This window comes from Anopheles coluzzii, chromosome 2 (genome assembly GCF_943734685.1).
Source record: "Anopheles coluzzii chromosome 2, AcolN3, whole genome shotgun sequence".
In the NCBI taxonomy this organism is placed as follows: Eukaryota; Metazoa; Arthropoda; class Insecta; order Diptera; family Culicidae; genus Anopheles; species Anopheles coluzzii.
The window spans coordinates 123,803,970-123,831,162 of NC_064670.1; the positions used below are offsets into that span (position 1 = coordinate 123,803,970).

At 49.2% G+C, this 27,193-nt stretch overlaps 2 protein-coding genes across 15 annotated transcripts; one reads left to right on the plus strand and one right to left on the minus strand.

Annotated features, from left to right (window-relative positions):
- Nucleotides 1-1,260: 1,260 nt before the first annotated feature.
- On the minus strand, nucleotides 1,261-7,029 carry LOC120947997 (rhodanese domain-containing protein CG4456). 6 transcript variants are annotated; one of them, XM_040363940.2, is made up of 4 exons: nucleotides 6,822-7,020; nucleotides 5,251-5,436; nucleotides 4,485-4,644; nucleotides 1,261-1,419 (listed from the first exon to the last, which is right to left on the minus strand). In XM_040363940.2, exons 1-4 carry the CDS (start codon nucleotides 7,018-7,020, stop codon nucleotides 1,365-1,367), a joined length of 600 nt encoding a protein of 199 aa, XP_040219874.2. In that variant the 3' UTR covers nucleotides 1,261-1,364. The 6 variants fall into 6 exon arrangements, with proteins under 6 accessions (XP_040219874.2, XP_040219873.2, XP_049462529.1 ...); XM_040363939.2 differs by lacking the exon at nucleotides 4,485-4,644 and adding an exon at nucleotides 4,918-5,083; XM_049606572.1 differs by lacking the exon at nucleotides 1,261-1,419 and adding an exon at nucleotides 4,093-4,251.
- Nucleotides 7,019-17,496, plus strand: LOC120947996 (uncharacterized). 9 transcript variants are annotated; one of them, XM_049606560.1, is made up of 11 exons: nucleotides 7,019-7,109; nucleotides 9,652-10,468; nucleotides 10,549-11,336; nucleotides 11,406-11,649; nucleotides 11,734-11,858; nucleotides 11,928-12,139; nucleotides 12,212-12,471; nucleotides 12,556-13,070; nucleotides 15,429-15,536; nucleotides 15,605-15,901; nucleotides 15,975-17,496. In XM_049606560.1, the coding sequence occupies exons 2-11, from the start codon at nucleotides 10,027-10,029 to the stop codon at nucleotides 17,190-17,192; spliced, it is 4,209 nt and encodes a 1,402-aa protein (XP_049462517.1). In that variant the 5' UTR covers nucleotides 7,019-7,109; nucleotides 9,652-10,026; the 3' UTR covers nucleotides 17,193-17,496. The 9 variants fall into 9 exon arrangements, with proteins under 9 accessions (XP_049462517.1, XP_040219867.2, XP_040219866.2 ...); XM_040363933.2 differs by lacking the exon at nucleotides 7,019-7,109 and adding an exon at nucleotides 7,517-8,019; XM_040363932.2 differs by lacking the exon at nucleotides 7,019-7,109 and adding an exon at nucleotides 7,517-7,954.
- Nucleotides 17,497-27,193: the final 9,697 nt, after the last annotated feature.

Genomic DNA, 27,193 nt, shown 5'->3' on the forward strand with positions numbered 1-27,193 from the left:
ATATAAAGAGAGAGAGAGAGAGAGAGAGAGAGAGAGAGAGAGAGAGAGGCATGTTGAGGTTGCACTTGAGCTGCGATTTGTGCAAGTCGATGTCAGCAGGGCCAGTGGTTATTAAACTTCGCTGACCGAATGAGCCAATTTTGTATATAAATGATCGTAGAATTCCGTAGAGAGTTCGTGTACAGCCAATTTGATTAAAAAAAACCATAACATTGTGTAATGATTGTATGAAATGTATCATATGAAGATGTAAACAAGGCTCACGCTCGCTCGCACTCGCTCGCGATCACTAAGGATAAAGTTGGCCTGCTAACTAACTTATAATTCAGGAAATAGTATATTAGTTTGTTGTTTTTTTGCCGTACAAGAGACGCTTGTCTTTATATTAGCATTGGTTTTATTTACGGTGCATCCGACACTACCCCATTGTCATTGTGATGAAAAGCAGATGGCAGGCCTCGGTCGCTGATGTGCAATTTATGTCATTTGTGATGACAAAGTTCAAATTTGCCCACAGCATTCGTATTACAATGTAGAGAATGTATCCAAAATATGCTAAAAAAAAAGTCGGTTGGAAAAATGAAATGTATACATTGACTACGAAATGATACAATCGATCCAAATCTATTCCTAAGCAGAATGTCAATATTTCCAGCCCCAATTCATTGCATTGCATACTGAGCAGAATGTATCCAAAATGTGGCAAATCACAACCAAACGATCAATATAAAGTAAACATGAATCGTTTATATAAGAATGTGTACCATATCTCGCAACGAATAGATACAATCTATCCATATGTGTACGGATTGTGCATTCCGTAAACATACCATATTGCTGTGAATCAGCATTAAAAAAACCAAAATTGGAAAGCAGTCGACATTAGTCTTGACAAAGAAAGCTAGTCAGGAGGCAGTACCCGTAGCTAATCATGATCAGCAAGGAAGCTGGAGCAGAAATAGTTCGTGAAGCCGTTAAATCAACTCTGACGGCCAAACACCAACAGCACAGCGAACTGAAGCGGTAGAGAAATGGAACGAAATAAACGATCACATTCGGATTAGAATGTTCTACTCTAATCACAATGCCATTGCGTTTACGGTTTGATCATAGTTAAATGTCTTACGAAAGAAACCTATCGTACTGTTTTGCCTCTAGCAGTTGTCAAGAATCTTAAGCAAATGGAAAGCAAAAACGTTAATCGACAAAGGTAATTAAATAGGGTCATCTTTAGCGAAGTAATAGAGTCAAAGGACGGTGTTAGGCTGAACGTGTGTAGTTTATTCCACTGTCCACCGTAAACTGGGAATGTTGGGCTAACAGGCCTCTTTAAAGTAGAGTCTAAAATCCACTTCTTCCCCGTCTCACTTTCCCTGCTTTTCGGCCCACTCCGTCCAGGATCCCTTGTAGTTGCGGGCGCTAGAAAAAAAGTAGCAAAACAAACCCGGTTAGCCTATTGAAGGTTCAAAATAAATAAAAGTCTTAATTGAACACATAATAATGGAAGAAAGAGATGAATTTTAAAGACACCACCATCCAACCACCCCCCCATCACCAATAGGAAGGATGAATTTCAAAGCGCGGACGATGCGATCGCGTAATTTAGACCCGTTCTACACTACTCTACCGATCATTTGCACCAAACTACCTACTTGGTGAATCCGAGACTGCTAGCCAGATCCGTCGCCTTTTGCGCCCTTCCACCCATCTTGCAGTGGAAAATCACTTCCGTGCTGGTGCTCGGCTTGTCGCGTCCGAACACCACCACCCACCACCACCCCCCACCATGATTATTATCACGACTACAGTCTGTTCCCGAGTTACGCGGTTTCTGCGTTCCCGGCGAATCCGCGTAACTCGAATATCCGCGTAAGTCGAATTTCACATTTTTTGAATAAAATACTATTCATTAATCAGAGTTTTTGATTTTATTTAGTACTTTTATACACTTTATCATTTACTTGATATGATTTGTGCGAAAAATTCTAATATTTCTGGCTTTTAAGCGGTTTCAATTTGTTAGCAAAAATGCAATTCATACCGAACTTGAAGCAAATTGTACTGATTTGACATTTGATCTGTCAAATTTAGAAAACCGCGTATCTCCGAATCCGCGTAAGTCGAGAACCGCGTAACTCGGGAACAGACTGTACTCTCAAACTGCGCTGCAAGCAATATCAACTTCCGTTTGGAGCTGGAACACACAATCGCTCCAGTCTTAGTCGGAGGGGACAATAGTCGCTCATTTGTCAACACTTTGGGTGGCTTGTAATGTATTGGTGTGTGCGAAATATGCTACAATGTATTTGCCAGTGCCGGGATCAAAGCCCGTTTGGTATAAAAACCAGCCGCACGTCCAACTTCAGCATCACAACCGTGTCAGAAAGCAGCTGAAACCAACGCTGATTCCACACACATTATTCAAACGCTACAGCTTAGAAGCAACACCGAAGCAACAACCATGGACAAGCAAACCGCGACAGGACAGGCTATCAAGGCTGCGGTCAGCTCCCTGCCTAAAGGGGCATCGGATGGTCAACGTCAAGCTGCCGTTACAGGCGCCATCAAGAGTGTCAGAAAGTAAAGAGATGCTACAAAATAAAAATTGGCCATTTACGTGGCAGAATGTGTTCTGCTAATTAGAAAATGTTTGTTTTCGTAGTGTACTAGCCGTCCTTTTGAAAGAAATTTGGGGAAACGCTTGGAATGTTGTTAGTGTTGTCTATTTGTCCGCCTGAAACACACTTAGCACGGTCCAATCCGGATTCCTCCGTTCTATGGTCCGGGTCACTGACCAAAGGATCGACAAATAGCGATATGTTTGAAAGAGAGAGAGAGAGAAATATAAAGAGAGAGAGAGAGAGAGAGAGAGAGAGAGAGGCATGTTGAGGTTGCACTTGAGCTGCGATTTGTGCAAGTCGATGTCAGCAGGGCCAGTGGTTATTAAACTTCGCTGACCGAATGAGCCAATTTTGTATATAAATGATCGTAGAATTCCGTAGAGAGTTCGTGTACAGCCAATTTGATTAAAAAAAACCATAACATTGTGTAATGATTGTATGAAATGTATCATATGAAGATGTAAACAAGGCTCACGCTCGCTCGCACTCGCTCGCGATCACTAAGGATAAAGTTGGCCTGCTAACTAACTTATAATTCAGGAAATAGTATATTAGTTTGTTGTTTTTTTGCCGTACAAGAGACGCTTGTCTTTATATTAGCATTGGTTTTATTTACGGTGCATCCGACACTACCCCATTGTCATTGTGATGAAAAGCAGATGGCAGGCCTCGGTCGCTGATGTGCAATTTATGTCATTTGTGATGACAAAGTTCAAATTTGCCCACAGCATTCGTATTACAATGTAGAGAATGTATCCAAAATATGCTAAAAAAAAAGTCGGTTGGAAAAATGAAATGTATACATTGACTACGAAATGATACAATCGATCCAAATCTATTCCTAAGCAGAATGTCAATATTTCCAGCCCCAATTCATTGCATTGCATACTGAGCAGAATGTATTCAAAATGTGGCAAATCACAACCAAACGATCAATATAAAGTAAACATGAATCGTTTATATAAGAATGTGTACCATATCTCGCAACGAATAGATACAATCTATCCATATGTGTACGGATTGTGCATTCCGTAAACATACCATATTGCTGTGAATCAGCATTAAAAAAACCAAAATTGGAAAGCAGTCGACATTAGTCTTGACAAAGAAAGCTAGTCAGGAGGCAGTACCCGTAGCTAATCATGATCAGCAAGGAAGCTGGAGCAGAAATAGTTCGTGAAGCCGTTAAATCAACTCTGACGGCCAAACACCAACAGCACAGCGAACTGAAGCGGTAGAGAAATGGAACGAAATAAACGATCACATTCGGATTAGAATGTTCTACTCTAATCACAATGCCATTGCGTTTACGGTTTGATCATAGTTAAATGTCTTACGAAAGAAACCTATCGTACTGTTTTGCCTTAAGAAGTTATGAAGAATCTTAAGCAAATGGAAAGCATAAACGTTAATCGACAAAGGTAATTAAATAGGGTCATCTTTAGCGAAGTAATAGAGTGAAAGGACGGTGTTAGGCTGAACGTGTTTAGTTTATTCCACTGTCCACCGTAAACTGGAAATGTTGAGCTAACAGACTGCTTGAAAGTAGAGTCTAAAATCCACTTCTCCCCCGTTTCACTTTCCCTGCTTTTCGGCCCACTCCGTCCAGGATCCCTTGTAGTTGCGGGCGCTAGAAAAAAAGTAGCAAAACAAACCCGGTTAGCCTATTGAAGGTTCAAAATAAATAAAAGTCTTAATTGAACACATAATAATGGAAGAAAGAGATGAATTTTAAAGACACCACCAACCAACCACCCCCCCATCACCAATAGGAAGGATGAATTTCAAAGCGCGGACGATGCGATCGCGTAATTTAGGCCCGTTCTACACTACTCTACCGATCATTTGCACCAAACTACCTACTTGGTGAACCCGAGACTGCTGGCCAGATCCGTCGCCTTTTGCGCCCTTCCACCCATCTTGCAGTGGAAAATCACTTCCGTGCTGGTGCTCGGCTTGTCGCGTCCGAACTTTGCTTTGAACGCTTCATCGTCCAGCTTCAATCCTTCCTCGAGCTGGGGCACTGGAATGGGAAAGTTTGGAGAAAAAACAAACAAACACGATGCACTTACTAAGCATGATGGTATGAACGCGCGGAAAGGGGTTAAGCAGGCAAAGAAAATGTTTCGAAATGTGCACCCGATCGCATCGCATCGCAAAAGCAAGCCCCTTTTTACAGTTTGGGAGAAATTAGTGGGCCGATTCGGTGATTGCGGAAGTCTTATTAGTATTATACCACCCGCTAGGAATGAGTTGGAAATCGACGGCGAGAAACAATATTTACTGCGGTGCTTACTTTCGATAACCAAGCTCGGCAATCGCTTCAAGTGCCATCTGACTACGCCGACCGGTGCGGCAGGAAAGGATCAGATAGTGATCCAGCCCCGGCTTCGGCACTCCATACTGTTGGGCAAACGCTTCGTCGCTCGTTTCCGGCCCGAACGCCTGCTTTACCTTATCCACTGTGGAGCGAATGTGAGCGTGATCCAAGATTGCCACGATTGAAGAAACGTTATCGTTAGTGTTAGTGTGCAATAAAGAACGCAATGGGGCTCACGGGGACAGCAACAGTGTGGAATAATTGAGAATGAACGTTTCGCTCCTTCTTACAGGGTACATAGACACTTACGGGGAATATTAATGCTGGTAGGAATTTTGCCCGTGTCGGCCAGCTCATCCGGATTGCGGACATCGATCAGCAGTTTCTCCGGGTGGTTGGGCAGGTCCAGCACCTCCTCGTATGTAGCGATCGACATCGTGTTAGCACTGTAGCAAGCGTTGTTGTTGGCCGTCCTGTTGGCTTGTAGGCTTTGCACTGAAACGAACGAATATGAACGATAGAACGTTCCCAGACGCAAGTTGGTAAGTTGGGTATATTTTGGCTGAGTTGTTGGTAGATAATAGAGTCTTATCGGAGTCGGCAAGATAAGGATAATTTTAATTTGGCTGCCACAGATATGGCTGCCAACGAACAACCGTTGGATGTGATATTTTGGAAGCGATAATTAACCTCACGCTTGAACTTATCGTATGCAAAGGGGGAATAACTTTATTACACACTGCAAAGAGATGTTCCCGTTGGCACTTTGGTCACACGACTAAGCCTACGCTTGCCGTATTGTCAAACATGGGAACGTGAATGTTTTGGATTCCGTCGCAATCGTTGCCTTGGCAACATGTATTCTCTTTACACACCAAAAAACGAGAAGGAAATGCTACAGCTTAAACTGGCAAGTCATGCTTTGCTGCGTACTCCAACCATGATCCGACGTAGTTCTTCACGCTAGAGCGAAAGGGGAAGTGAAATAATTAGGATTAAAAACACAGTTTCGAGAAACGTCAGCGAAATGGTAATTAAATCCGCCATATCTTACTTCTTGAAGCCCAACTGGTCGGCCACGAAAGATGCCTGCCCTGAGCGAACGCCCGAGCGACAGCTGAAGATGATCGGATCATTCGTAGCTGGTTTTTTCCGGCCATACTTCTTCTCGAATTCCTCCGGGCTGAGGCTGAGCTCAGTGCGCACGGTTTTTACTACCGAAACAAAACCCCCATTAAAGCAAACAATTCCACCAACGGTGAGTGAGTGAGAAGGGGCCTCGTAAAACTTACGCGGAATGTTGATGCTGGTCGGTATCTGACCGGTCGCGGCCAGCTCGGACGGTTCGCGTACATCGATCAGCAGCTTCTCCGGATGGTTTGGCAGATCGTCAACGTCCGCAGTGGTGGCCACCAGCTGCGGTTCTATGCAGGCCGGTGCAAACCGATTCCCTCCACAGTCGTTCGGGGCTGCCGCAGTCACCGCCACCAGCAGCAACACCACGGTGCAGCGAGAAAACAACCAAACAATGGGCGCCATCAGCGAGAAAGATGCTTTCGTGAGCGTGTTTCAAATGGAAATGAAGCTTTTGTCCGGCAGCACCCTCAGAGACAGAGGCGCTGCGAGACGAAAAATAAAAACCGGTTCCATCGGTCGGATGGAATGCGGCGAAACACAACATGCCACAAGCGAAAACAGGCAAGCCGCGATTCATCATGTCGATCGTACGGAAAATGGTGATCTCATGCAAAGGAGTGTACGATCAACAACCGTGCACGTTTCGCTCATGATTGACAGACAAATGGACGCTGATAATACAGTTCGCTTATCATGCTTTTTTTTGCTTTTTTCTCTCTTTTTATGTACGAAAACTCTCTTACCGGTAGTGGCGAAGCCGCGAATGTTTACACTTGCCATACGAAAAGATGCGTCTTGCCGGATGTCGAACATTTTCTTTGGCACCGAGCAACTAATTTGCGGGCATGTGCGAGCGACCATTACCCGCGGCCATTGACCGCTGTGGGAAAATCGGCGAATGTGTGAACCGACGCACCGTGCTGCACTTGTTCCGGGCAACATTTTGTCACCGCCGGTCTTTTGGAAGGGTGGGAAGAGATGGCGCGATTTCAATGCACAGAATTTGACCGATTAAAGCTCCGTGTGAGCGGGTATGTATGCGTTCAGTTATCAGACAGTCGGTTTACTTACGTAATTAGAAAACTATCAGCTGGCAGGGCAATTTGCGGTGGAGATTTTCCGTACACTTGTTGCTACTTTCGGAATGTTTTGCTTTTAGCCGCTGCCCCCTGCTGCCAGCTAGCTGTCAAACTTCAAACTGCTTCCCGGTGAAAAGGCTACACCACACAGAGTGACCAGAGCTACCGATTTATCTGTATTCCTACCGATTTTTGCTATGACTACCGATCCGTTCACAGATGATCACCCTAAAACAACCTATAATACAATACAAATTGAAACTCCTACCGAAAACTACCGATACAATTCTGACGCTGCTATCAACAACCGGCAACAAAAATCTGCCCACACTGATACCAATTCGCATTTGCTTGTTTTTGTTCTTCTTCTTCATTGTTTCCTTTCCGCGAACAACGAAACAGTGGGCTTCAAATGGAGCGAAAATGGTCAAATTTACGCAAAAACGCATCTTTCGTTAAAAATAGCTACGGCGTTTTGTGTTTGTTTATTTAGTTTCGTGCACGTTTTTGCCACTTATTTTGATGCTAATCAATATAAAATATAGTCCCAAACGCTTTCCACGTACCATACCGATCCGTTTTGCACGTTTCCTTCTATTTTCATTCATTTTAACGAACCGATGCGTTTTCAAAACAGCGGAAAAAAAAACGATTGGACCTCGCGCAACTTGCGTGCACCGTGGCGCCACCGGCGGAGAATGCAGCAACTAGCAATTCTTTTCAGATCGGCGGCGCAGAGTTCGTCGTTTGTCGATGCCGGAGTGAAAATCGAATCGTTTTAGTGCTACGCAACGAACGTAAGTGTCGCAAACCAGTGCCAAGCGATGGTCAACAGCGTCGAAATAGGGAATCCACTGTTCGCGTACGTATCCGCACGGTGCTAAAAGTGTCTGTCTGTGGCTGCCCTTTTGCGCGATCGAAGGGGGGCTTTCTCGCGCGCGCGATCATTTTGCGATTGTGCGTAATAATCTGGCCGCAGCAGCAGCAGCAGCCGCGTGCGCAACAGCAGTGTGCAGAGGAAAGCGGGCAAAGTGGGAGGCAAAAGGTCGTGATCGTGATCGGGGTTGGAAAACTGTGTTTGCTGGAAAATGGTGTGTGCGAAAATCAGGCAAGGGTGCTCCCTGAAGGAAGTTAGCGAACGAACGGGTGGTAGCGGTGGTGTGTAGTGTTGTGGTAGACGAGACGTAGAAGGCACACGGAACAGTGAAGGAGGGGCGCAAAGGCACATTCCATTCATAGCAGGCTCTTCTTCTTACTCGCTGCGTGTGTCGGGCGCAGCTGTCTCGCTCCGTCCGACGGCATTTAAAGTTCACACCAATACAAACACACACACACACAGCGCACACAGCAGCGGGCAGCGGAGACGGCTGGTTGGTCGACCGAAAGGTAGCAGTGGGAAGCCATGGGAAATCATCATTCCCCGTTTGCGGATAATCTAATCACCTGCGCAAAACATGTAAACATCAAATTGGATTAGTTTGACAGACAAAGAAGAAGAAGAAGAGGAAGAATAGGAAGCGAACGGGCAACGGCGACTTGATCGTGTGTGTAACCATCTCGCCACAAATCGCGTACCCAGTGCTCTGTGTACACAGTGTGCTACACACGTGAAGGTGTGTGCGTGTGTCCCTGGTTGATGAGGGACAGACATTCCTTTCGTCCCGCATTCCATCGGTGGTACAATTCACCTCGTTTTGCTGCCGTACCAGTACAGTGGTGTTGTAAAAATCAAACACTCGACGGCGGCACTACCACCATCGTCGCGGAGTGGAGAGCATTTGCACACGCGATTTTGCAAGGAATGTGTGGAGGGAAGCGAGATATGCTCCCCAAACACACAACCATCATTATCGCCATCATCATCATCATCATTACCGTCATCATCCGCGACCAGATATCGGTGTTTCGAGTGCTCAAGTTAAAGAGCGCGCGCGGGAGACGCACGCACGTGGGGATGTGCGCGATGTGGCTGCACATTCCATTCCGTATGTGTCATTATTATAACCCTCTCGCATCTTCTTCCATTTTTCTTCTACCGCGAATGGGAAGGAACACACATTCAACATTCTTTCCCGTGCGTTACCTCGATCGTTCAGATGTATATGTGTGTGTCGGCTGTGTGTGTGTATGGCTCCCGATCCTGAACACGCCAGTGTGGACGCAGTTGTGCGTTGTGCTTTGTTTTGGAAGAGCAGCGCAGTAGGCTTAGTCGGGGGGCTAAGACGATTTTAGCCGGATTAACGACATTCCAGTCGGGCGCATTCTTCCTCACACCAAGGAAGGTGCGTCACACTAGTCTCTGAAGAAGAATTAAAATGTATCGTTTTCTATTGGTTTTGTCCGCTGGTAGTAACCATACGCAATGCAACGGTTTTGCGCAAAGTTTTATGCGCACGCTAAAGGGGGCTTTTTTGCGGTTTAGTGTCCTATTACTGTTAAGTTTCGATGCAAAGTGCTCCCTTTTAACACGGTTTTTCTTCTTTTTCCGCAACAGGATGGAACCGTATGTGTGAACCTAAAGCAGCATAATTTATTCACGACCTAAGCAGAGTTTTGCGATCGAGAATCGAGAAGTTTTTTTTTTCAATAACGTGTGTCCCAGACCCTGACCCAGTGAAGAGAGAATCTCGATTGATTTGGGAAATGAAACGAAACTATCATTGTGAGTGCTAATCGCTAAAGGCTCTGCCAAACGAATCAGAACGCGGGAAAGAGAACACAACATCAATCGCGCAGTTAAGAAACGTTGCCATCCCGTGCAATTTGAATGATCAGCGTGTGTGAATATCGCAGCAATACAAAGCGGAGTGTAATAGTGGTAGTGTAAAAACCAGGAGCCAGGTGCGAAAACCCTTTCCTCCAACCAATCATGTCACATGGAGGAGCAACACGCTACTCGCAGTACGCTTCGAACGGGGCAGGACCTCAGCAGTCGAACGGAACCGGCAGCGGGAAAGCGTCCTCCAACAACGCGGCGCAACAGCAGCAGCAGCAGCAGCCCCAAGTGCCGTCGCTTCCATTCATGCGCCCTCCGATGCTGGTGACGTCGTCCGGTGCCTCAATGCTGCCGCCACCCCCGTGCCCTCAAACGCCACCGACCGGTGGTGGTTCCGGCGGCGGCGGCGGTGGTGGTGGTTTGCCCAAGTATCCCGGCTCACCGAACGGTAGCCTTTCCGGGTCGGATACGGACGTTTCGACCTCGAACGAGAACCTGTCGCGGGAGGAACGGTACGTGCTCAGCCATGCGCGTGTGGAACCGCAGGGTGAGGAGAATCTGCAGGGAAATGTGACACCGGTGAATGAGATCCAAGGTAAGAATTGATAAAGAAGGCAACATTTTGGGTAGTTGGCTCATAGAAACACTCTCCTATTCCAATTTCGCTTTGCATAGGACGATTCATTGGCGATAAGTTTTCCTCCAACACTTCCTCGGATTCGACACGGTACGCCACACCGACCGGGGGCAGCAGCAGCCGAAGCATGTCCGAAACGCGCGGCGGTGGTGGCGGAATGTACGCGAACATCGGTTCCGCCCCGGACGGTCCCTCGAACCGCAGCTCGATGGCGGGCTCGAACCGCAACTCGCTCAAGGAGCCAAACTCCAACCGCTCCTCGATGGATGTGTCCCAGTCGTCGTACAACACGCTGATCATCCACGACGACATCTACAGCTCAGTCGCATCGTCCGGGCGGGAGTATGCGGGCAGTCCGCCGCCGTACATGAAGAAGGAGCGGCCCCGCTCGTACGGTGAGGCCGCCCCGGCCGCTCCGCCCATGCAGGACATTTCGGAAATCAACGAAGAGTACATCAACAAGAGCCACGTGCTGAAGCATCTGGCGAAGGAGGTGAAGCTGTCGCGGGCAACGACCGCCCGCAACAGCCGGCAGCAGTCGAGCAGCGGTGGATCGGCCGTGTCGAACGGTGGTGGGAGCGACGTTGGCGAGCAGAAAATGTCGTCCCACGGGACGGGGGGCAGCAAGGCAGCACGGCGGGGCAGCGAAGCGGCCACCGGCGGAGGGAGCGGAAACAGTGCGGCGAAGCTGAAAAGCAAAAGCCAACCCGACCTGACCCGCATGTACGACATCGATCCGGAGGAGGTGGAAGCGCTGGTCAAGGAGAATCAGGTGCTGAAGCAGCAGCTGAATAATTGCTATCTGAAGGTTGCCAAAAGTCAAAAGGTATTTATCCTGATGCGTATTACGGCGTTCAAATATTGATGTCTAATGTACTGTACTTTGGTTCTACAGTTGGAACAGGAAATAGCAAACATCTACCGAGTGCACGAGGAGCTGGTGCAGTCGTGCGATCGGCGAGAGCGTTTGGAGCGAGCGGCCCGCACACGGCTGCAGCAGGACTGCCGCCGACTGCAGGAGCTGAATCGAGCGTTCCGGGACCAGGTGGAGGTGTACCAGAGCCAGCTGCACGCGTCGTCCGATCATCAGCTCGGCCGAACGCAGCAGGACGTGCTTATCTCACAGCTAGTGAATCAAAGTGAGTAGCTTTTTATCGATTCGAGGGAAGCAAAAGAGAGCATATTAACTGAACGATCTTCCGATCCGATGCTTGTGTTTGTAGACAAATCGCTAATCGATGCCAATCGACGGCAGTGCATCGAGCTGCAGGCCCAGAACGCGACGCTGGAAGAGCAGCGTATCCACATTAACGTGCTCGATACCGCCCTGAAGCGTCTCGAGGAGGAGGTTAGTGTTTGTAAGGAGTTTTTAAGACTGTGATGGCTAAAATGTTGCCTTTTTTCGCCGAAATTACAGTGCCGACAGAAGCAGGTGTATGTGGAGCGCTGTGCGCAACTGCAGCACGCACTACAATCGCTGCAGAATGCGAGCGAACGACGCGAACAAGCCGAACGGAAGCTGCGCATCGACTACGATAACGATATGGCGAACCGGAGCGGCAGCAGCACCAACAGCGAAACGGACAACCTCAAGTGGCAGCTGCGCGAGAAGGATGCGCAAATACTACGGTACGATCGCAGTAAAGCCATTATATCCGTCACTCATTCCAATAAACTAATGCCACTGCTTACTCACCACAGGTTGGAAGCAGAATGTGCCCAGCTGGAGCAGCGCAATTTGGAAGAATCGAACGTGCGCAACGTGGCCAAGCTGGCGATGGAGCGCAACTCGCAGGAAACGGAGCGCATTCTGGCCGAGGCGAAGCAGGAAAAGATACGCTACCTCGACGAGGCACACGCGGCCAACCGGAAGGTCACGGAACTGCAGACCCGGCTGAAGCTGGTCGAGAACCGGCTCGCTGAAAAGGACGCAATGATTCGTGCGTACCAGGGACAGAAAAGTGTGTATTTTCCCATATCCCCTTGCTAGTGACCGAACGTCCTTGGAATTGTTTGCTAACAAGTGGCTGTCTTTCGACTTGCAGTTTACGGCGGCTCGACAAACTCCTACGGATCGTACAACCTATCGTCGGATAGCTTCGCACTGAATCCACTGGGAGCGTACAACTCGCAGGCGTCGTACGTGGACGTGTCGAGCGGCGCATACGATGTGGCGACCGGGGCCGGCGCCTCCCTGCTCGACCCATCGTCCGTCGTCGTGGGGCCGTACGGTCCGGCGGCGACGGCGGCCGTCGTGTCCAGCTACGCGTCCACCTACGGCCCGACCACCGTCAGCAATGCTTCCTCCTTCGCCCAGAGCTCCCTCAATCTGCCCACCGGGGCCGGTGTGGGCGGCGGGAGCGGGGCAGGAGGCGGACCGGGCGGTCCGGTCGGTGCGTACTCGTCCCCGGGCAGCAGCAGCACCACCTCGAACTACAGCAGCACGGCCAACTTCGGCGCCGGCAGCGAGCACACGATCTACGACAGCAAAAGCTACGACGCGCAGCGCAAATCGATCGACGATCAACTGAAGCAGCTCGACGAGCAGCTGCTCAGCAAGGTGAGTGAACTGTCGCTGGTGGAGAAGCAGCGGCAGCTGAACCAGCAGGCCCGCGCGCTGGCGGCCAAGCTGAAGGCGGTCTCGGCTAGCGGCGGACGGGCCGGCTCGTCCGGCCTCGGCACGGCCAGCGAAACCTCATCGGCCGGCTCGAGCGTGGACGCGAACGGCAACGGTAGTACCCTGCTGCATGCGGCCCCTACTAACCTATCCAAGCCGAGTGGCACACGCAACACTGCCACCAGCACCACCACCATTGCTTCCTCCACTACCTCCTCCTCGTCGTGCGTCGGGGGCGCCGGTGGCAAACAGCTTCGCAGCAAGGCGCCCGCCCCATCGATCGCCGCCTCGACGAAGAAGCATGCCCATCACAGCATGGCCAAAACGACGTCCACGCCCGCGATCGCAACGAAGAAATCGCACGGTGCGGCTGCAACCGCGTCCGTGGGCACCAACACTACCGGCAGCGCGACGGTGGCAGGCAGCAGCAGCAACCATGGCAAGAAGCTGGCCGCATCCTGCAAAAACGTCTCCACCTCGGCGACCGATTCGTCGTCCTCCGAGCCGGAAACGTTCTACTGAGGGGCCGCCCTCTTAACGCATGTCCTGTCCCTTTTCTTCCCTTGCTACCTTCCGCATCCCTCACGACCCGCGCGACAATATCATTCCGCCTGCCTGCATGCCGTCAAAACACCAAAGATAGAACAAAACGAAGAAGAAGCAAAAGCTGCATCCTGCATCGCGCACTCGCCCATGGCTACGGCACAACTTCCATCGACAGTTGGCCCTTTGTGCGTGAGTTCGTGTGCGCACAAGGTCCTTTAGTAGTTGGCATGTGTGTGTGTGTGTAACTGTTATAGTTTGTATTTATTTCTGGAAAAGATTAACTTCCGGTTGTTGCACACACACACACACACAATATATTTGCACACTCTGTGGCCAATCGTTGATCGATATATGGCACCGGGAGGGGTTAGAAGCTGTGCCCGGGCGTGCGAGCGCGCGCGCGCTCGGTCCCAGTTGTGATTAGTATGCTTGTTTTTACACATAATATATCGATATTTTCTTCCGGAAGTGGAAGTGGGGAGGGGGAGAGGGATAGGGCGAGCTCGCTGGAATGATGGGCACCGCGTGTCCCTTCTATACCTTTTACTATCATATTCTCCTTAGCATGTAAGCGGTGTAACTAATTTATTTTGTATAATGCGCTCTCCATATCACGGGTCAAGCGAGCAACCCGTCGTAAGTATGCCTTTTTGGGGGAGATTGGGGGGCTATGTGTGTGTGTGAGTGTGAGTGTGTATGTTTTATTTTATTGGTTTTTAGCCCCCCTTTCCCTTCCCTTGGGTTGCTGGGTTTTCTTCCGCCGAGAACCGCATGACTGCATGACACTAGCGATAATAAGTAAGCGCAAATGAGAAAAAGAGAGAGAGAGCGATAGGGAAGGGTTCGTCGCCTACAGTAAGGAGGAGCGCAGTAGGCCTACTACAAATGGGCGCACAGTGGAACAGTGAATAGAGCTTTTAGAATGGATTTAGTAAAGCGTTCTACAGTATGAGCGAAACGGCAGCCTAACATACATAACCCCGCTTCTCGATAGGTAAGGGATGTGTAATTTTGCTAGAAATGAAGGATCTAGTAGCTTTTTTATCCATCCCCTAGGTACAAGGTCCTAGATTGTAGTGTTGCCATCATCAACCATCATCAACATCGTCATGTACAGTAGGACTCTCGCGTGAACGATTAGGAAGCGCTAGGAAATGGAGGCAAAACAGACGAAATAAAGTCCAAAATAGATGCATTTAAAAAAGAAAGGAAAAGCCTTCTAACGCGTTTTCGTTGAAGTGTGTGTGTGTGTGATTTTGTTTGTTTTTGTTTTTGAATGCTTTCTTCCGCAAGTGTGTTCCATTTGTTTTAGTGTTTTCCAATTTGTCCAATTTGTCGTTGGCTTTTCACTCTTTGCTGTGCCCTCTTGGCATTATGTTTGACTGTTACGGGTGCCGTTCGATGTGTGTTGTGTTTGGGTAAGTGTTTTTGTTGCTGCTTTTCCGCGGTGCTTTCCCCCCGTTTTTTGAGAAGTGTTCCGATCGGCCATTTCCCAACCGTTTGATGACATTCACTGGGAGTTACAAGCGATGCCACCCACTGCTTGCTGGATGCGTGTGCTCTGCGGTTGGTTTTGTGTGTTTTTGCGGATCTTTTCCTGCTTCCCAATTGCTCTACAAAACTGCACAGGTAAGTAAGTTTATTTATTTATCGTTATTTTTTTAAAGAGAAACCTATCTGTTGATTCATTTCAAGCTATATTGACACAATGAGTCATAACCTTAGTTCCGGTGTATCGATTCTTCCCCATTCCAGCGAGGACTCTGCTGCTTCCCCAGCCTAACGACCAAGAAACCGATCCAATCGCTGCTCGCCGACGAAGTGTCCGTACTGTCGACGAACAACAGTGAAACGTTTCTACAGGTAATGCAGTAACACATAGTTCGCTGCTCGCTCTTCGATTTAATGCTTTTTTCCATCAATTCTTTCAGAATTTGGCCCACATTGGATCGGACCGGCGATCGGAACAACCGCCCGATCGCGATCAGCTGAGCAACGGTGGCGCCGGCGGCCAGAAGGCAGACGATATGGTGCTGCTAGAGAAGCAGGGTCGTTGCTCGCAGAAGCTCCGGGGTGGCAGCAGCTCGTCCAGCGGCACACTGGGCAACTTGGCGCACGTGTCCCAAACGGTGGGACAAAACATGACCGACATCAGCAACATTGGCGGGACGGGCGGTAACGGTGACGCATCGAGCGGTGGTTCGGGAGTGTCTAGCACTGGCAATAAGGTAGCGTTTGTGTTGGAATGTCCCTTTCCGCATTGTGTCAACCGTTTAACCCTCTTCAATCTGATCGTTCTAGGTTTCGAAGATGTTGTCCGGCGTTTCACAGCAGCGCGGTTCCTCTCTCCCGCCGAGCGCCCTGCCCAGGCCACCGAGGAGCTTGAAACCGCCGCGCAAAATCGAGTACGGTCGGCTAAGCGACGGCGGTAGCGATAGTGGGAAGAAAACGCGTGCCGCAACACCGCCCTCACCAGCGTCCTCGTCGGGGGCTAGCCAGAGCGGCGGTAGCTTGAAACGCTCGGGGCGGGAATTTTCACCCGCCAAGGGTGGCGGCTACGTGGAGATGAAGGACACGCTGCAGCTCACCAAGGACTATCAGGGTGGCACGCTGAAGCACAAAACGTACGGCTCGATGACGACGGTCGGTGGCGGAGGGATGCAGGCGGGTGGAGTGGCCCCATCCAAGTTTGGCTTCGGTTCGTCCAAATCGGGCACGGGGACGTCCGGCCCGGCGGGTAGTGATTATCCTTCCACGAAAAACTACCAACGGCTGGAGGACCCATCGGCCGGTACGTCCGTTGGCCATCATCACAACAACAGCTCGTCCCAGTCGTCGTCCCAGTCGCGGAAAAGCTCCGGCGACAGCTCGGGCACACTGAAGCGCTCCCTGTTGCCCAACACCGGCCGTAAGCCGAACGTCGGTGGCAGTCATGGCATGCCCAAAGGTGGTGGCTCGCGAGATTCGCTGAATTCCGCCTCGTCCGGGTCGAACCACTCGAACTTGGGCCAAACGCGGTCCAGCCCGCAACCTCAGCCACATCCCGCCGGTTCGGGATACAATCAGCAGTCGCATCAGATGACTTCCCGCACGCCACCACGCTTTCTACAGCAGCAGCAGCAGCAGCAGCAACACCACCACCATCAACCATCGACCTCGGTCGAGTCGAACAAATCGAGCTACCACAGCATACCGGCCCAAAGCAGTGCTCAACACTTTCACCAAGGGTTCTTCGCCAAGTTCCCTGGGTCGGTTCACGCCGGCTCGCCGGTAAGAACGCTGCAACAGCATCCCAAAACGTCGTCCTCACTACCCAGCTCCAGTATTCTGCATGCGGCCGCCAACTCGTCGGCAACGTCCGCGATCGGCCAGTCGTCGACGGCTTCCCTGCCGCCGAAACCATCCATGCTGGACAAGATGGTGGCCGCAGGGTCGTCCGCCGGTAGCCAGCAGCAGCAGCAGCAGCGACGGGGCAGCAGTTTGGCCCGAACAGAGAACAAGTATCGTATTCAGTTTTGAGCCTGTTGCTGGAGTTGCTGGAGTTGATGTGCAAACGAAGGATGAGTCACAGACGTAACACATCACACGTGCCAATACTAGTTTGTAAGTAGTCTAGCGAAGGAAGTGGGATGCCTTAGTGCGCTGCGAGTGTTTGATTCCCTGCCCTCCCTGCCCTCCATCCCTGGTGAACCTTTCAGTGTATTAAACTCCCCATTTGTGGCTCCAAATTTTGGTATTTTTTTATAGCATACGAAGCAAGGAAAGAGTGAACTTATAGAAACGTACAGTAAATAAAAGGGTTTCCAAGATTCTCCGTCCTAAACGACCGAATTTGTTTAAAAAAAGGGGGTGTGGTGATGGGGTCTCACTCTCATATATGTGTTCACTTTCAGACACCGCACGATCGATCGCGATCGTCGATTACACAAACGCCTCGCTGGCTCAGTGAGGTGACCTCCTAAACGAGCGCGACTGAGCGATTCGTATCTAGTCCATTCTTCTTCACTAACGGTAACTTTCGCGATCTTCACCCCACACCGGTTCGCGATTTTGGAGCACGGCGGACAGGGCAGGGTGGCAAAGAGCAACCGCCATCCGACCTGGAGTGATGGTTAGGGGAAGGGGTAGATGTGCTGGCAAAGTGAAACGTCTCCGATGCGCAATGCGCGCGCCGCGGTCCGCGGGCGAGATGAGAAGTGGTTAAACAACTTTCCCGTTTCTTGTTCCGGTTTGCTTGCCTGCGTGAAGTTTCCTCCCCCCTTCCCCGCTCTCTTTCCACCTCCAACTCGCGCACGGTTCGAACTGCTGTTCCCCTTTCGCTTAGTTTTTCTCCTTCTTTGCTCGCAAGCAAGAGCGCGCGCGGCTGAAGAGATTTTATGCGTCGTGCAAGTTACGAAACTAAACCGCGCTAGGGGTGATGCAAAACTTTTCTTTTTTGTTTGCTGTATGGGGTTGGGAAAAGCTTTAATGACAAGATGGCGACAAGAAACCTTCACCCTTGGAGCCTGGAGCTGCGGAATGCTTGGAAGGTTAGTGGTGCGCATTGTAATGCGCAGACATCCATCCCTTGCAGTGCGTAAGTGCAGTTGAGTGGAGATGTTACCAGTGGCAACCATGATGGTAGCGAGGATAGTGTCGCAGATGACTTGGATACTTTCGACCAGACAACAACCAACCGAATACATGAAGCAGCAAGTATTGTTAGAGGCTTTGAGTGTGCTATTGATATGACGATCGCCTGGAAAGTGGTGTACTATCTTCAGTCGGACAGCCACATTTACAGTGAAATCGAAAGATGCATAATCCAGGAGAATCGTATTTCTTTCAGGCTTCATGAATTCCTGTCTAAAGCTAAGCCTAGAAGACTTCAAGTGCACATTTAATGCCATGCACTACCAACATCAATCCAAGACTATCGGAGCCGATGATGGAACTACTCTTGGGTTCCTCCAGTCGATGAGATTTAGCATTTGATCCCAGAAAGACGAGTATCTCAGCACGTAGACCAAGACGGAGAGCCATGGTTCCATGTTCCTGATGAATGGCCCCATCTTCATAATGTATTCCACCTTGAGCGAGCAGTCTTTCAATCCAATTTCCAAGTAGGATATAGACCGGATATCTTCAAAAAGCAGTCTTGTAGCATCGTGCTGAGCTCTCCAAACACCTAGTCCTCTAATTACTACGACACCTACCTCTAAGTGAGTTTCGAATCGGCCCGTTCACTTCACCGTTTAGAGACACTTCATCGTTACGCCATCCGTTTGCAAACCTTTCCAGACCTTGAAACGTTTTCCTGTTAGATCATGGCCACCGTGATGCATGCTTTTTACATGATTTGCATAGTTACGTCAGGTTGAATCTTCGTACTCGGAAGAAGCCAAGAGAGGGAGAGAGAGAGAGAGAGAGAGAGAGAGAGATAGAGAGAGAGAGAGAGAGAGAGAGAGATAGAGAGAGAGAGAGAGAGAGAGAGAGAGAGAGAGAGAGAGAGAGATAGAGAGAGAGAAACGTCCACCTTTTAACATGCATGCAAATGACATTCGTTCTCGGCACACACAGGGCAGCTTCACAAAGAATTGGAAAAAAGTAGGTAAAATTGGTAAAACGGTGGCACTCTCCCCCCACTCCCAAAGTTTGAAAGGAGTTTACGTTTGGCCTAAATTACTCTGTGGCCCAATTCCCGAAACCTTCTTCACACACCGGGGGGGTTGGTGGTAGGTTGTGGTCGTCGTCTTAAGTCCGCATTACAATATAAGAAATTATTACCGGAAGAATGCGATGGAGTAGGTGGTAAAGGGTGGATAAGTCAGAAAATTGAATTAATAAACATGTTGATCGTCTTTTGTCCGAAAACCGCCCCAGTCACCTATTGTTTTGCTTTATTTAACGATGCGATGCAAATTTCACATTACGTCAAAGAAAATTCCAACTCAAAATTAAAGTGTTGCGAGTCAAAGTGACGCTACGAAGGCACACACAGGCAATAATCAACAACAACAACAACAACAACAGCACCAAACGATGCAATGACGTTGACGATGATGATGATGATGATGACGCGCCGTCAGTCGCCGCCTAACCTTCATATGCGTGTTTCGTCGAATGTTTTCCTTCTCTCTCTCTCTCTCGCTCTTTTTTTCGTTCAGTGTGGAAGTGTGTGTGTGTGGAGTGGTGGCGGTAGTAGGGTTACATTTTCGTTTTCAAATCACGCTTATCCTTCTTGTTTGGCGCGCTCGGCGTAATTGACCTAGAAATGAATTTCGGTCCCTTCTCGTTCTGCTGCTGCTGCTGCTGCTCGCATCGCGCACCGCGGCTTTCTCTTTTCCCAAGCGCGCAATACACACTCTTTCTTCTCTCGCTGCTGGGCAGCGGCCCGTCGTCAAGGTTTCACCTTGCACAACACAGACACACACCCAACTTCCATCACACCGATCCCATTATCAAACGGAGGCAAACAACCAGTAACAGCAATCTCTCGTTCCCTATTGTCAAATCCTTTAAGGCGAACAGCGACGGAAGTCTACGGATCTTTGATTACGAGTTTTTAAAGGGGTTGATAGATGGTATGTGCTTTAATTGTTTCGCTCTATCTCTTTCGCTCCACCGTACCGGTGTTGTTTTGCTTTTCTTTGTACGGATGATCCTGCCGAGCATTCCTGGACCTGTGTCTGTGGGGATTAAATGTCCAGATATTCAGTTTTTTTCTTCTGCCCAGCATTCCTTCCTAATTCCGACCAGAAAAACCAGTCCGTGTTGGTGTGCCGGGGGAAAAAAAGGGAATGTACATACATAGTGGTAGAACACGCATTTATTGAGGTCAGTTCTTGCACGACGAAATGCGCTTGGACACCTGAGTCGGCGTTTTAAGACGCGATGACAGTGGGCCGTCTTCCGCTGACCTTGGGGGCGGCTGGGAAGGGGGGCTTCCCAATAAATGAGTTAACATCTGGGGGCGGGAGGGGAGGTAACCTGTTTAGAGTGTGTGTCATAAATAATTTATTGCCATCCAACCGGGCGTCTCCAGAGATAGCCTCAATCCGCGGATGATTTGTGCTGCTGTTTAGACTAATTTCTCTCACGTCCGTTATTCTTCTCGAGACGCGTCCAAAGTGTTGCCTTCCTTTTCCACATTCGATCCGTCGTCACCTGTAAATCGACACAGCTCCCCCGGCGGCAGCAGCAGCTCTACATTATTCTCCTTTTTGGCTTTCGCCGACCCCAAAACCTCGGCCCGATTCTTTACTGACTTCTTGGGACTTTGCGGCTTGGCTACATTACACACCGGTTTGGTGACTGGCTGTCTTTATCTCTCTCTCACTCTCTCTCTCTCTCTCTCTCTCTCTCTCTCTCTCATTCGCCAACTCGCTCTCTCGCACGTTCAAGCGCCCGCCGCACCAAGGGAACGAAATTGAGGTCAGTTAAGAAACGGTTTGAACGTGAACTACTACTTTACTCCCCCCCCCGCACACACAGACACACACACACACACAGTAGTAGCACCACAGCGGTGTGTGCGAGCGGGGCACTGTACTTACGCACCCGTGCGGCAGCAATCTGTTAGTGTGTGCGAGAACGTCCAACCGCGCCGGGGAGCATGAAACAATGCCGCGAATCGCGAGATGCAAGTATGTTAAACGCACACACACAACAACACCAACCCTTAATGCTCCACCGTCCCCATGAAAGCCGGTTCCGGCGTTTTGCGATCCGTTGGTCACGATACGTGTGCATGTGTGTGTGTGTTTGAGGGGGGTTTGTTTTCGTGTACACGTTTTTTTTCCAATATTCCACCCCAAACGCGCTTCGAGAGCGCGTCATGGCCTACTTCTCACCGGGTTTTATGTTGTCTCGCTTAGTCGAGGGGGCTGTCTCGCTCACACCCGCGTTCTGTACGGTGGAGGGGGCTGGTCGGAAGGGTACGAATGGCAACGGTGGTTGGGGGCCCAGGCTGGGTCTACTACTACATTCTACAACAAGGTACAACACTACACCGAAACGGAAAAGATGCAGAAACCAAGAAGTAGCACACAGTAGAAACAATGGGAAGAAAACGGTGGTAAGGTAAAACGGAACGATTGGAATTGGTGGATTTTTGTTTTCTTCAAAGCATTCAATTTTACAGATTTTGTGAAAAAGTAGAAAGAGATTGAAACTGAAAACTAAAGAACAGTGGCATAGGATTCGCTCCGTATCTCTCGTCGTCATTACTGAGGAACGGTAGAACCAATGTGTACTACGACCAAAAGATGGAAGGATCCTGAGAAAAGCTAGCAATTGCTTTAAAGCTACCTCCGTTCAATCCTTCTGGATCTTTTCACAGCTTTCTCATGTTGCACACACACGAAGAGTGGCCCTTTCTTATCACGGTTTCGCAGTCATCCCGCTGGCTTCTTCAACGCAGTGCAGGAGATGCGAATTTTTCGGTCAACGATTTTTTTTATATTGGTGGTGGACACGCTCGAATGGTTCGGTACGGAGAAGTGAAAGTTGTCCGGGTACCGATGTCGATACAATCCAATGACGACGTTGGTTGCGTTTGGTAAGTACGGTGAGCAGTGAGCCTTATGGCAAATTGTTGAAACTATTCCTTTTCAAGATGGTGTATCCCACAAATCGTCTCAATCTATCACAGAACAGGGTTTGAGAGTGTGACTCTGCGCCCATCTTTTGCATTCCCCTTCAAATGGCCAGCCATCACACCTCTTCGCGTTAAATTTGACATTCAACCACCATCATCAGCTGTTGGGCGCATGTTGATTTGATATCGATTTCACCGGTTTCTTCCTTCCGGCACTCATCCCTCCCTACCCGTCCCCGCCCATCCCATCGGCACATTCATCGCTCTTTGCATTTCATGCGAAATGTGTTCAGATTGAGAGAGTTACGGGTTTGTTTTGGTTGGAGCCGCCGTTTGGCACATTTCGTGTGTTTCTTTGTCCATGTCCGAACGTCGGCGTTCGCCCGCAACCCTTCCTGCGCCGTGTACAGTGGATGGTTGTAGCGGAACACTCTGGCCAATAAGTACGCCGTTTAGGGGTGGTGAAGGAAAGTTAGATCCCGGCGGAACCTATTTCAGATAAAATGAAAAGAAAATCTAATGTCTTTGAATGCGGATACGATAATTAAAAGGCCAGGAGATAGGAGAACATTCCAAGAAACAGTGAGAAATGTAAAAAGAAAAACCGTCGGAAGGTTTCTCCGAAAACTGTGTCCATCGAACAGCCCATTGTGTCGGCCTCCTTTGTTGAATGGTTCAATGGTGAAAACCTCGAGTACTGGGCGCGCACAGTATAGACGGATGCTGCAGGGCCCGTTCCACGAAGTGGCGTGGGCGCGATGGTGTGCGTGTCGCTGCGCTGCTGGTGTTGGTGTTCGGCTGCGGTGTGCCGTGTAGCGACTGGCACACTCATCTCGCCAATGAAAGGGGAAAATTCATAGCATTAGACGGATTTGCGAGGAAAAGGGTAAGCAAATCGCTTGTATCACCCTTAAAACAATAAACTAAAATTAAACACAATTTTTAGGACAAGAAACAACCCCACGGATGGTAAAACGGATGCAATTCCAGCACAAAAACCAACCCCCTTTCTATTTTGGCCAATCGCGAACCAGCCGCACACCGTGTGCGTTCGGGGGTTCGTGCCCGACTCGGGTGCGCGCTCGGGTCTGGCCTGGCCGCGTTCGCATCGGCCAGCACATTTCGTGTAGAACCGCGGTCGCGAACGGTTTTGGTTGACGCGCTGCCGTGCTGTAGTGCGCCTTCCGCTCCCAACACCCAGCCACAAATATAGAGACACACAAGGAGAAGAAGAGGAAGTGGAAACGGGGGAAAAAAAAACAGTCCAATGGTATTTGCGGCCGTGAATAGTACGAAAAAGAAGAAGAACTAGCAGCAGCCAGAAGTCAAGTAGAAGTGAAGCAAAAAAACAAAAAACAAATCCAACCGTCATCGAGTGGGCAAACGGATGTGAATTTGGCCGTCCTAACTCTAGCCCTTGTGCATCTCTCTCTGTGTATGTGTGTGTGTGTGTTTGTAAAGTGAATTGTTGCAAGTGTGCTCTGCGGTGAAAGAAGGTGCAACAACAGCAGCAGCAGCACGGGAAGAGGAGCAGTAGGAAAAAGCACTTCACTGCTATTGAGAGAAAAGGGAGAAGAAGAAAAAGAAGAGGACGGCGCATCGAAGTGAACATAAAGTACAGTTAGAAGACAGCGCGCACCACACACATTACCAGCCGGGGCCGTCTCTTAAAGTGTGCGTGAAAGAAAGAGAGCGACATAGTGACAGCTAGACACGGTATGAAGGGGGCGGCACCACCGGAGGAAAGGCAAAGCAAACAGTTGGAATTTGGAGTCGAGGAGCGCTTGCTTTGTTTTCTAGTGCACTGCCACCACCACCACCACCGCCGCCAGAAACAAATGCACGACGTCTAATTTCGCGACCCCCGCGTGCGACGGAGCAGAGCACAGGAGGAGGACAAGAGCATTCCGTTGCACGGTGTGCGTGCGTGTGTGAGTGTGTGTACTTTTTTGTGATTTAAGTGAAAAAAGACACTGAGGTGTGGAAGATTTGTTTCGTGCATTTCTCACCACCATCAAGAATCCCGCAAGCAATGTGTGTGTGTATGTGCACCGATGTGTGTGTGCTATTAACGTGACGTGAGTGCGTGCGTGAGAGCAGTGTGTGTGTGTGTGCATTTGGCAGCTAATTAAATGTCAATTGGCAAACCGTCCCGTATTTAAAAAAAAACTCCCATCTTCACGTGGTTTCGTGTGTGTGTGTGCCTGGGGGTGTGTTACAAGGAGACCTTCCCTTCCCCTCGCTGCATCTCTTCACATACATAGTCGCACCTTTTTGGTGTTGGTTAGCAACCGACCAACCCCCTCTTTTGTTGCTGATTGAGTAATGCGCACACTTGACCGTGTGTGCGCGCGCGTCTACTTTGCTAGTGTATGTGTGCGTGTGCGTGCGAGTGTTCGCAATAGTTAAGCACCATCAGCCAGGAAATTAAAGACGGTTAAATCCGTCTCACGACCCCCTCCCGACGGCTTCCTTCGAACAAGACGTGTGTTCGGTGCGTAAATCGTTCTGTGTTGTTGCGCGTGTTTGTATTGGGGTACGACCATTTCTTGTATCGCAAGTAGATTGCTTCCTACGCGTCCAACCACAACAACAACAACCCTTGTAGAGGCGAAAAATACACAGGCGCCGTGCGCTGTGATCAGTGATCGTGTCGGTTCGTGCGCACTCCGGTGTGCGCCTGTGCGCTTGTGTGTAGTAGTGGTGATCGTGATTTTCCCTCCCCCTGAGTGCGTGCACCGGCGGAGGGTTGCGAAGGGGTGCATTATCATCATCATCATCATCGTTGCGTTGCTTTGCCGAGTTCATCGTGTGTCTGTGTGCGGGTCTGTTTTTTTTTCCTCATCTGTGATGCAAGTGGTGTGGCAGTGTTGGTAGAAAAAAGAGAAAAAAAGAAAGCCACGCCACTGCGCGATACAAGAAAAAGTTTAGTGCCCTGCGGCGATATTGTTTGGGAGGGTGAGCCACCGCGCGTGTGTGTGTGAGTGTGTAAATTAGTGGATCAAGAGTGTGAGAAAAGAGCAAAGAGCTTTGCGCATCTCTCGCACTGCTGCTGCGTGTGTGTGTCGGAATGGTGAAAACGGTGCATTATGGTGTGTAAAGCAAATGCGATATAGCATTTTTGTGTTTTTTTGTGTTCGTTACTCGTCCGCTCCCCTGTTGCTCCCCTGTTTTCTATTGGTTTGTATTGGCACGCGCGCCATCCCTTTCCGCGCAACAGCTGCGTGCGGGTCGTGCAACACAGCAGCGCAAGTGACATCAGGAGCGTGTGTTAAAATAGAAATATAATTTAATTCCGCGCAATTCTGGCTCAGCTAGTGTGTGCTTGTGTGTGTGTGTGTGCGCGCGTGTTTGTGCATGTGCAGGCTTATGTGTAAATTGGCCGTACAGTGATGATGGAATTGCATCCACGGCTAGAAGCAGTAGTAGCAGCAGCAGCAGCAGCACCAGCATCGATAAGGCGTACCACCTCCATTTTTTCGCTGCAGCGCAAGCCTGATGGCACGTGGGGCAATGCTAGTGCAATGGCAACTGCGACGACAGTGAGCGAAGGCCACCATCAGATCCGTAGCAACGGCAACAACTACAACAACAACAACAACTACCTGTCTACGTGACGTTGTGCAATCGGTGGAACAAATGGAACGGCAGCGTACCGTCATCGTCTGGAGTAAAGCAGTAAAACAGTAGCATCAGTACTACTACTTCTAATACTCTAGCGCTAGTACTAGTACGACGACTACTACTACCACTTCCCAACTACTTTAAGCAAATTGTGCACTAAAGCGCAGCACAGCACAGCAGAGATCTGTTCCGCGAATTTGGTGTGTTTGAAAGCAGAGGTAAGAAAGTGCAGCTCTTTTGCTTTGCTTTGTGTTTTTGATTTTCTGTCTATGTGTGTGTGTGTCTGAGTCCAACAAAGATCGCAAAAGGGAAACAAAATCGTTTACTTCAATTGCACTAGCAACCCCCCCCCCCCCCCTTCAAAACTGTAACTAATGTGGGAAATTAGTATCACGATTTTCCCACCACCGCTTGTGTCTCATTCTATTCGGATTTAACTCGCCATCATTACGACATTTTGGGTTTTTTAAATTTCATTCCCGTTTTGTTTGTTGTGCCATCGAGATTTCTCCCTCTCTGAACGGTTGTTTATTTTGCTATCTTAATGCATGATCTGGATCGATAATTGTCTGCCAGCTAGCAGGTGGTTTTAAAGCTTCATTTTGTAATTTTTGTCTAAGTAATTACCATCAACAGATTAGCTTCATTCGGAAAACCAACTACATCACCCTCATCACCTATTAGGGGATGGTTCGATAAGGGATGATTTTCTGTTGCAAAATGTCACACATTTGTGTGTGCTTTTGTTGTGCTTTTTTCTATGAAAATTTGGGGGAAAACTCCTGTATAATACTTTTCTCTCTAACAATGCGGATGATATTCCAACAAGGAGCTGCTGTTTATCTGTACTTTCCTCTCGGAACAGATCCGGTTTTGGTGGAAACGGTTCGAGTGGCAAATTTCTTAGAAAATCCGATCTAGTTTTGTGTACTGTTCTGCAAAACACAAACACACACACTCTTCGCTCGATACGGGGAAAAGCATCGGAAGCGGGTTGCTTTGTTACGGTACAGTCCTGGCAAAGTTTTCCTCGCTGTGGAGAAAGGGAGAGAGCGAGAGCGAGAGAGTTGTGAAAAGCTGCAACCATTCCTGCTGCTGCTGCTGCACTCGCCATCGATGCACCTTTTTATTTGCATCATTAGAATCGTTGCCATGGCGAACGAACCATTTGTCTGTCTTGTTTATAGCCGTTTTGCTCGTTGTGTTAGAAGGCAGCAAAAAAAAGGAGACATACTAAAAGGAATCTCGAGTTTTATGCGATCTCGAGCACTAATTAGATGTGCTGGCACGGCGGTACAACAGATATGACATGTTTATT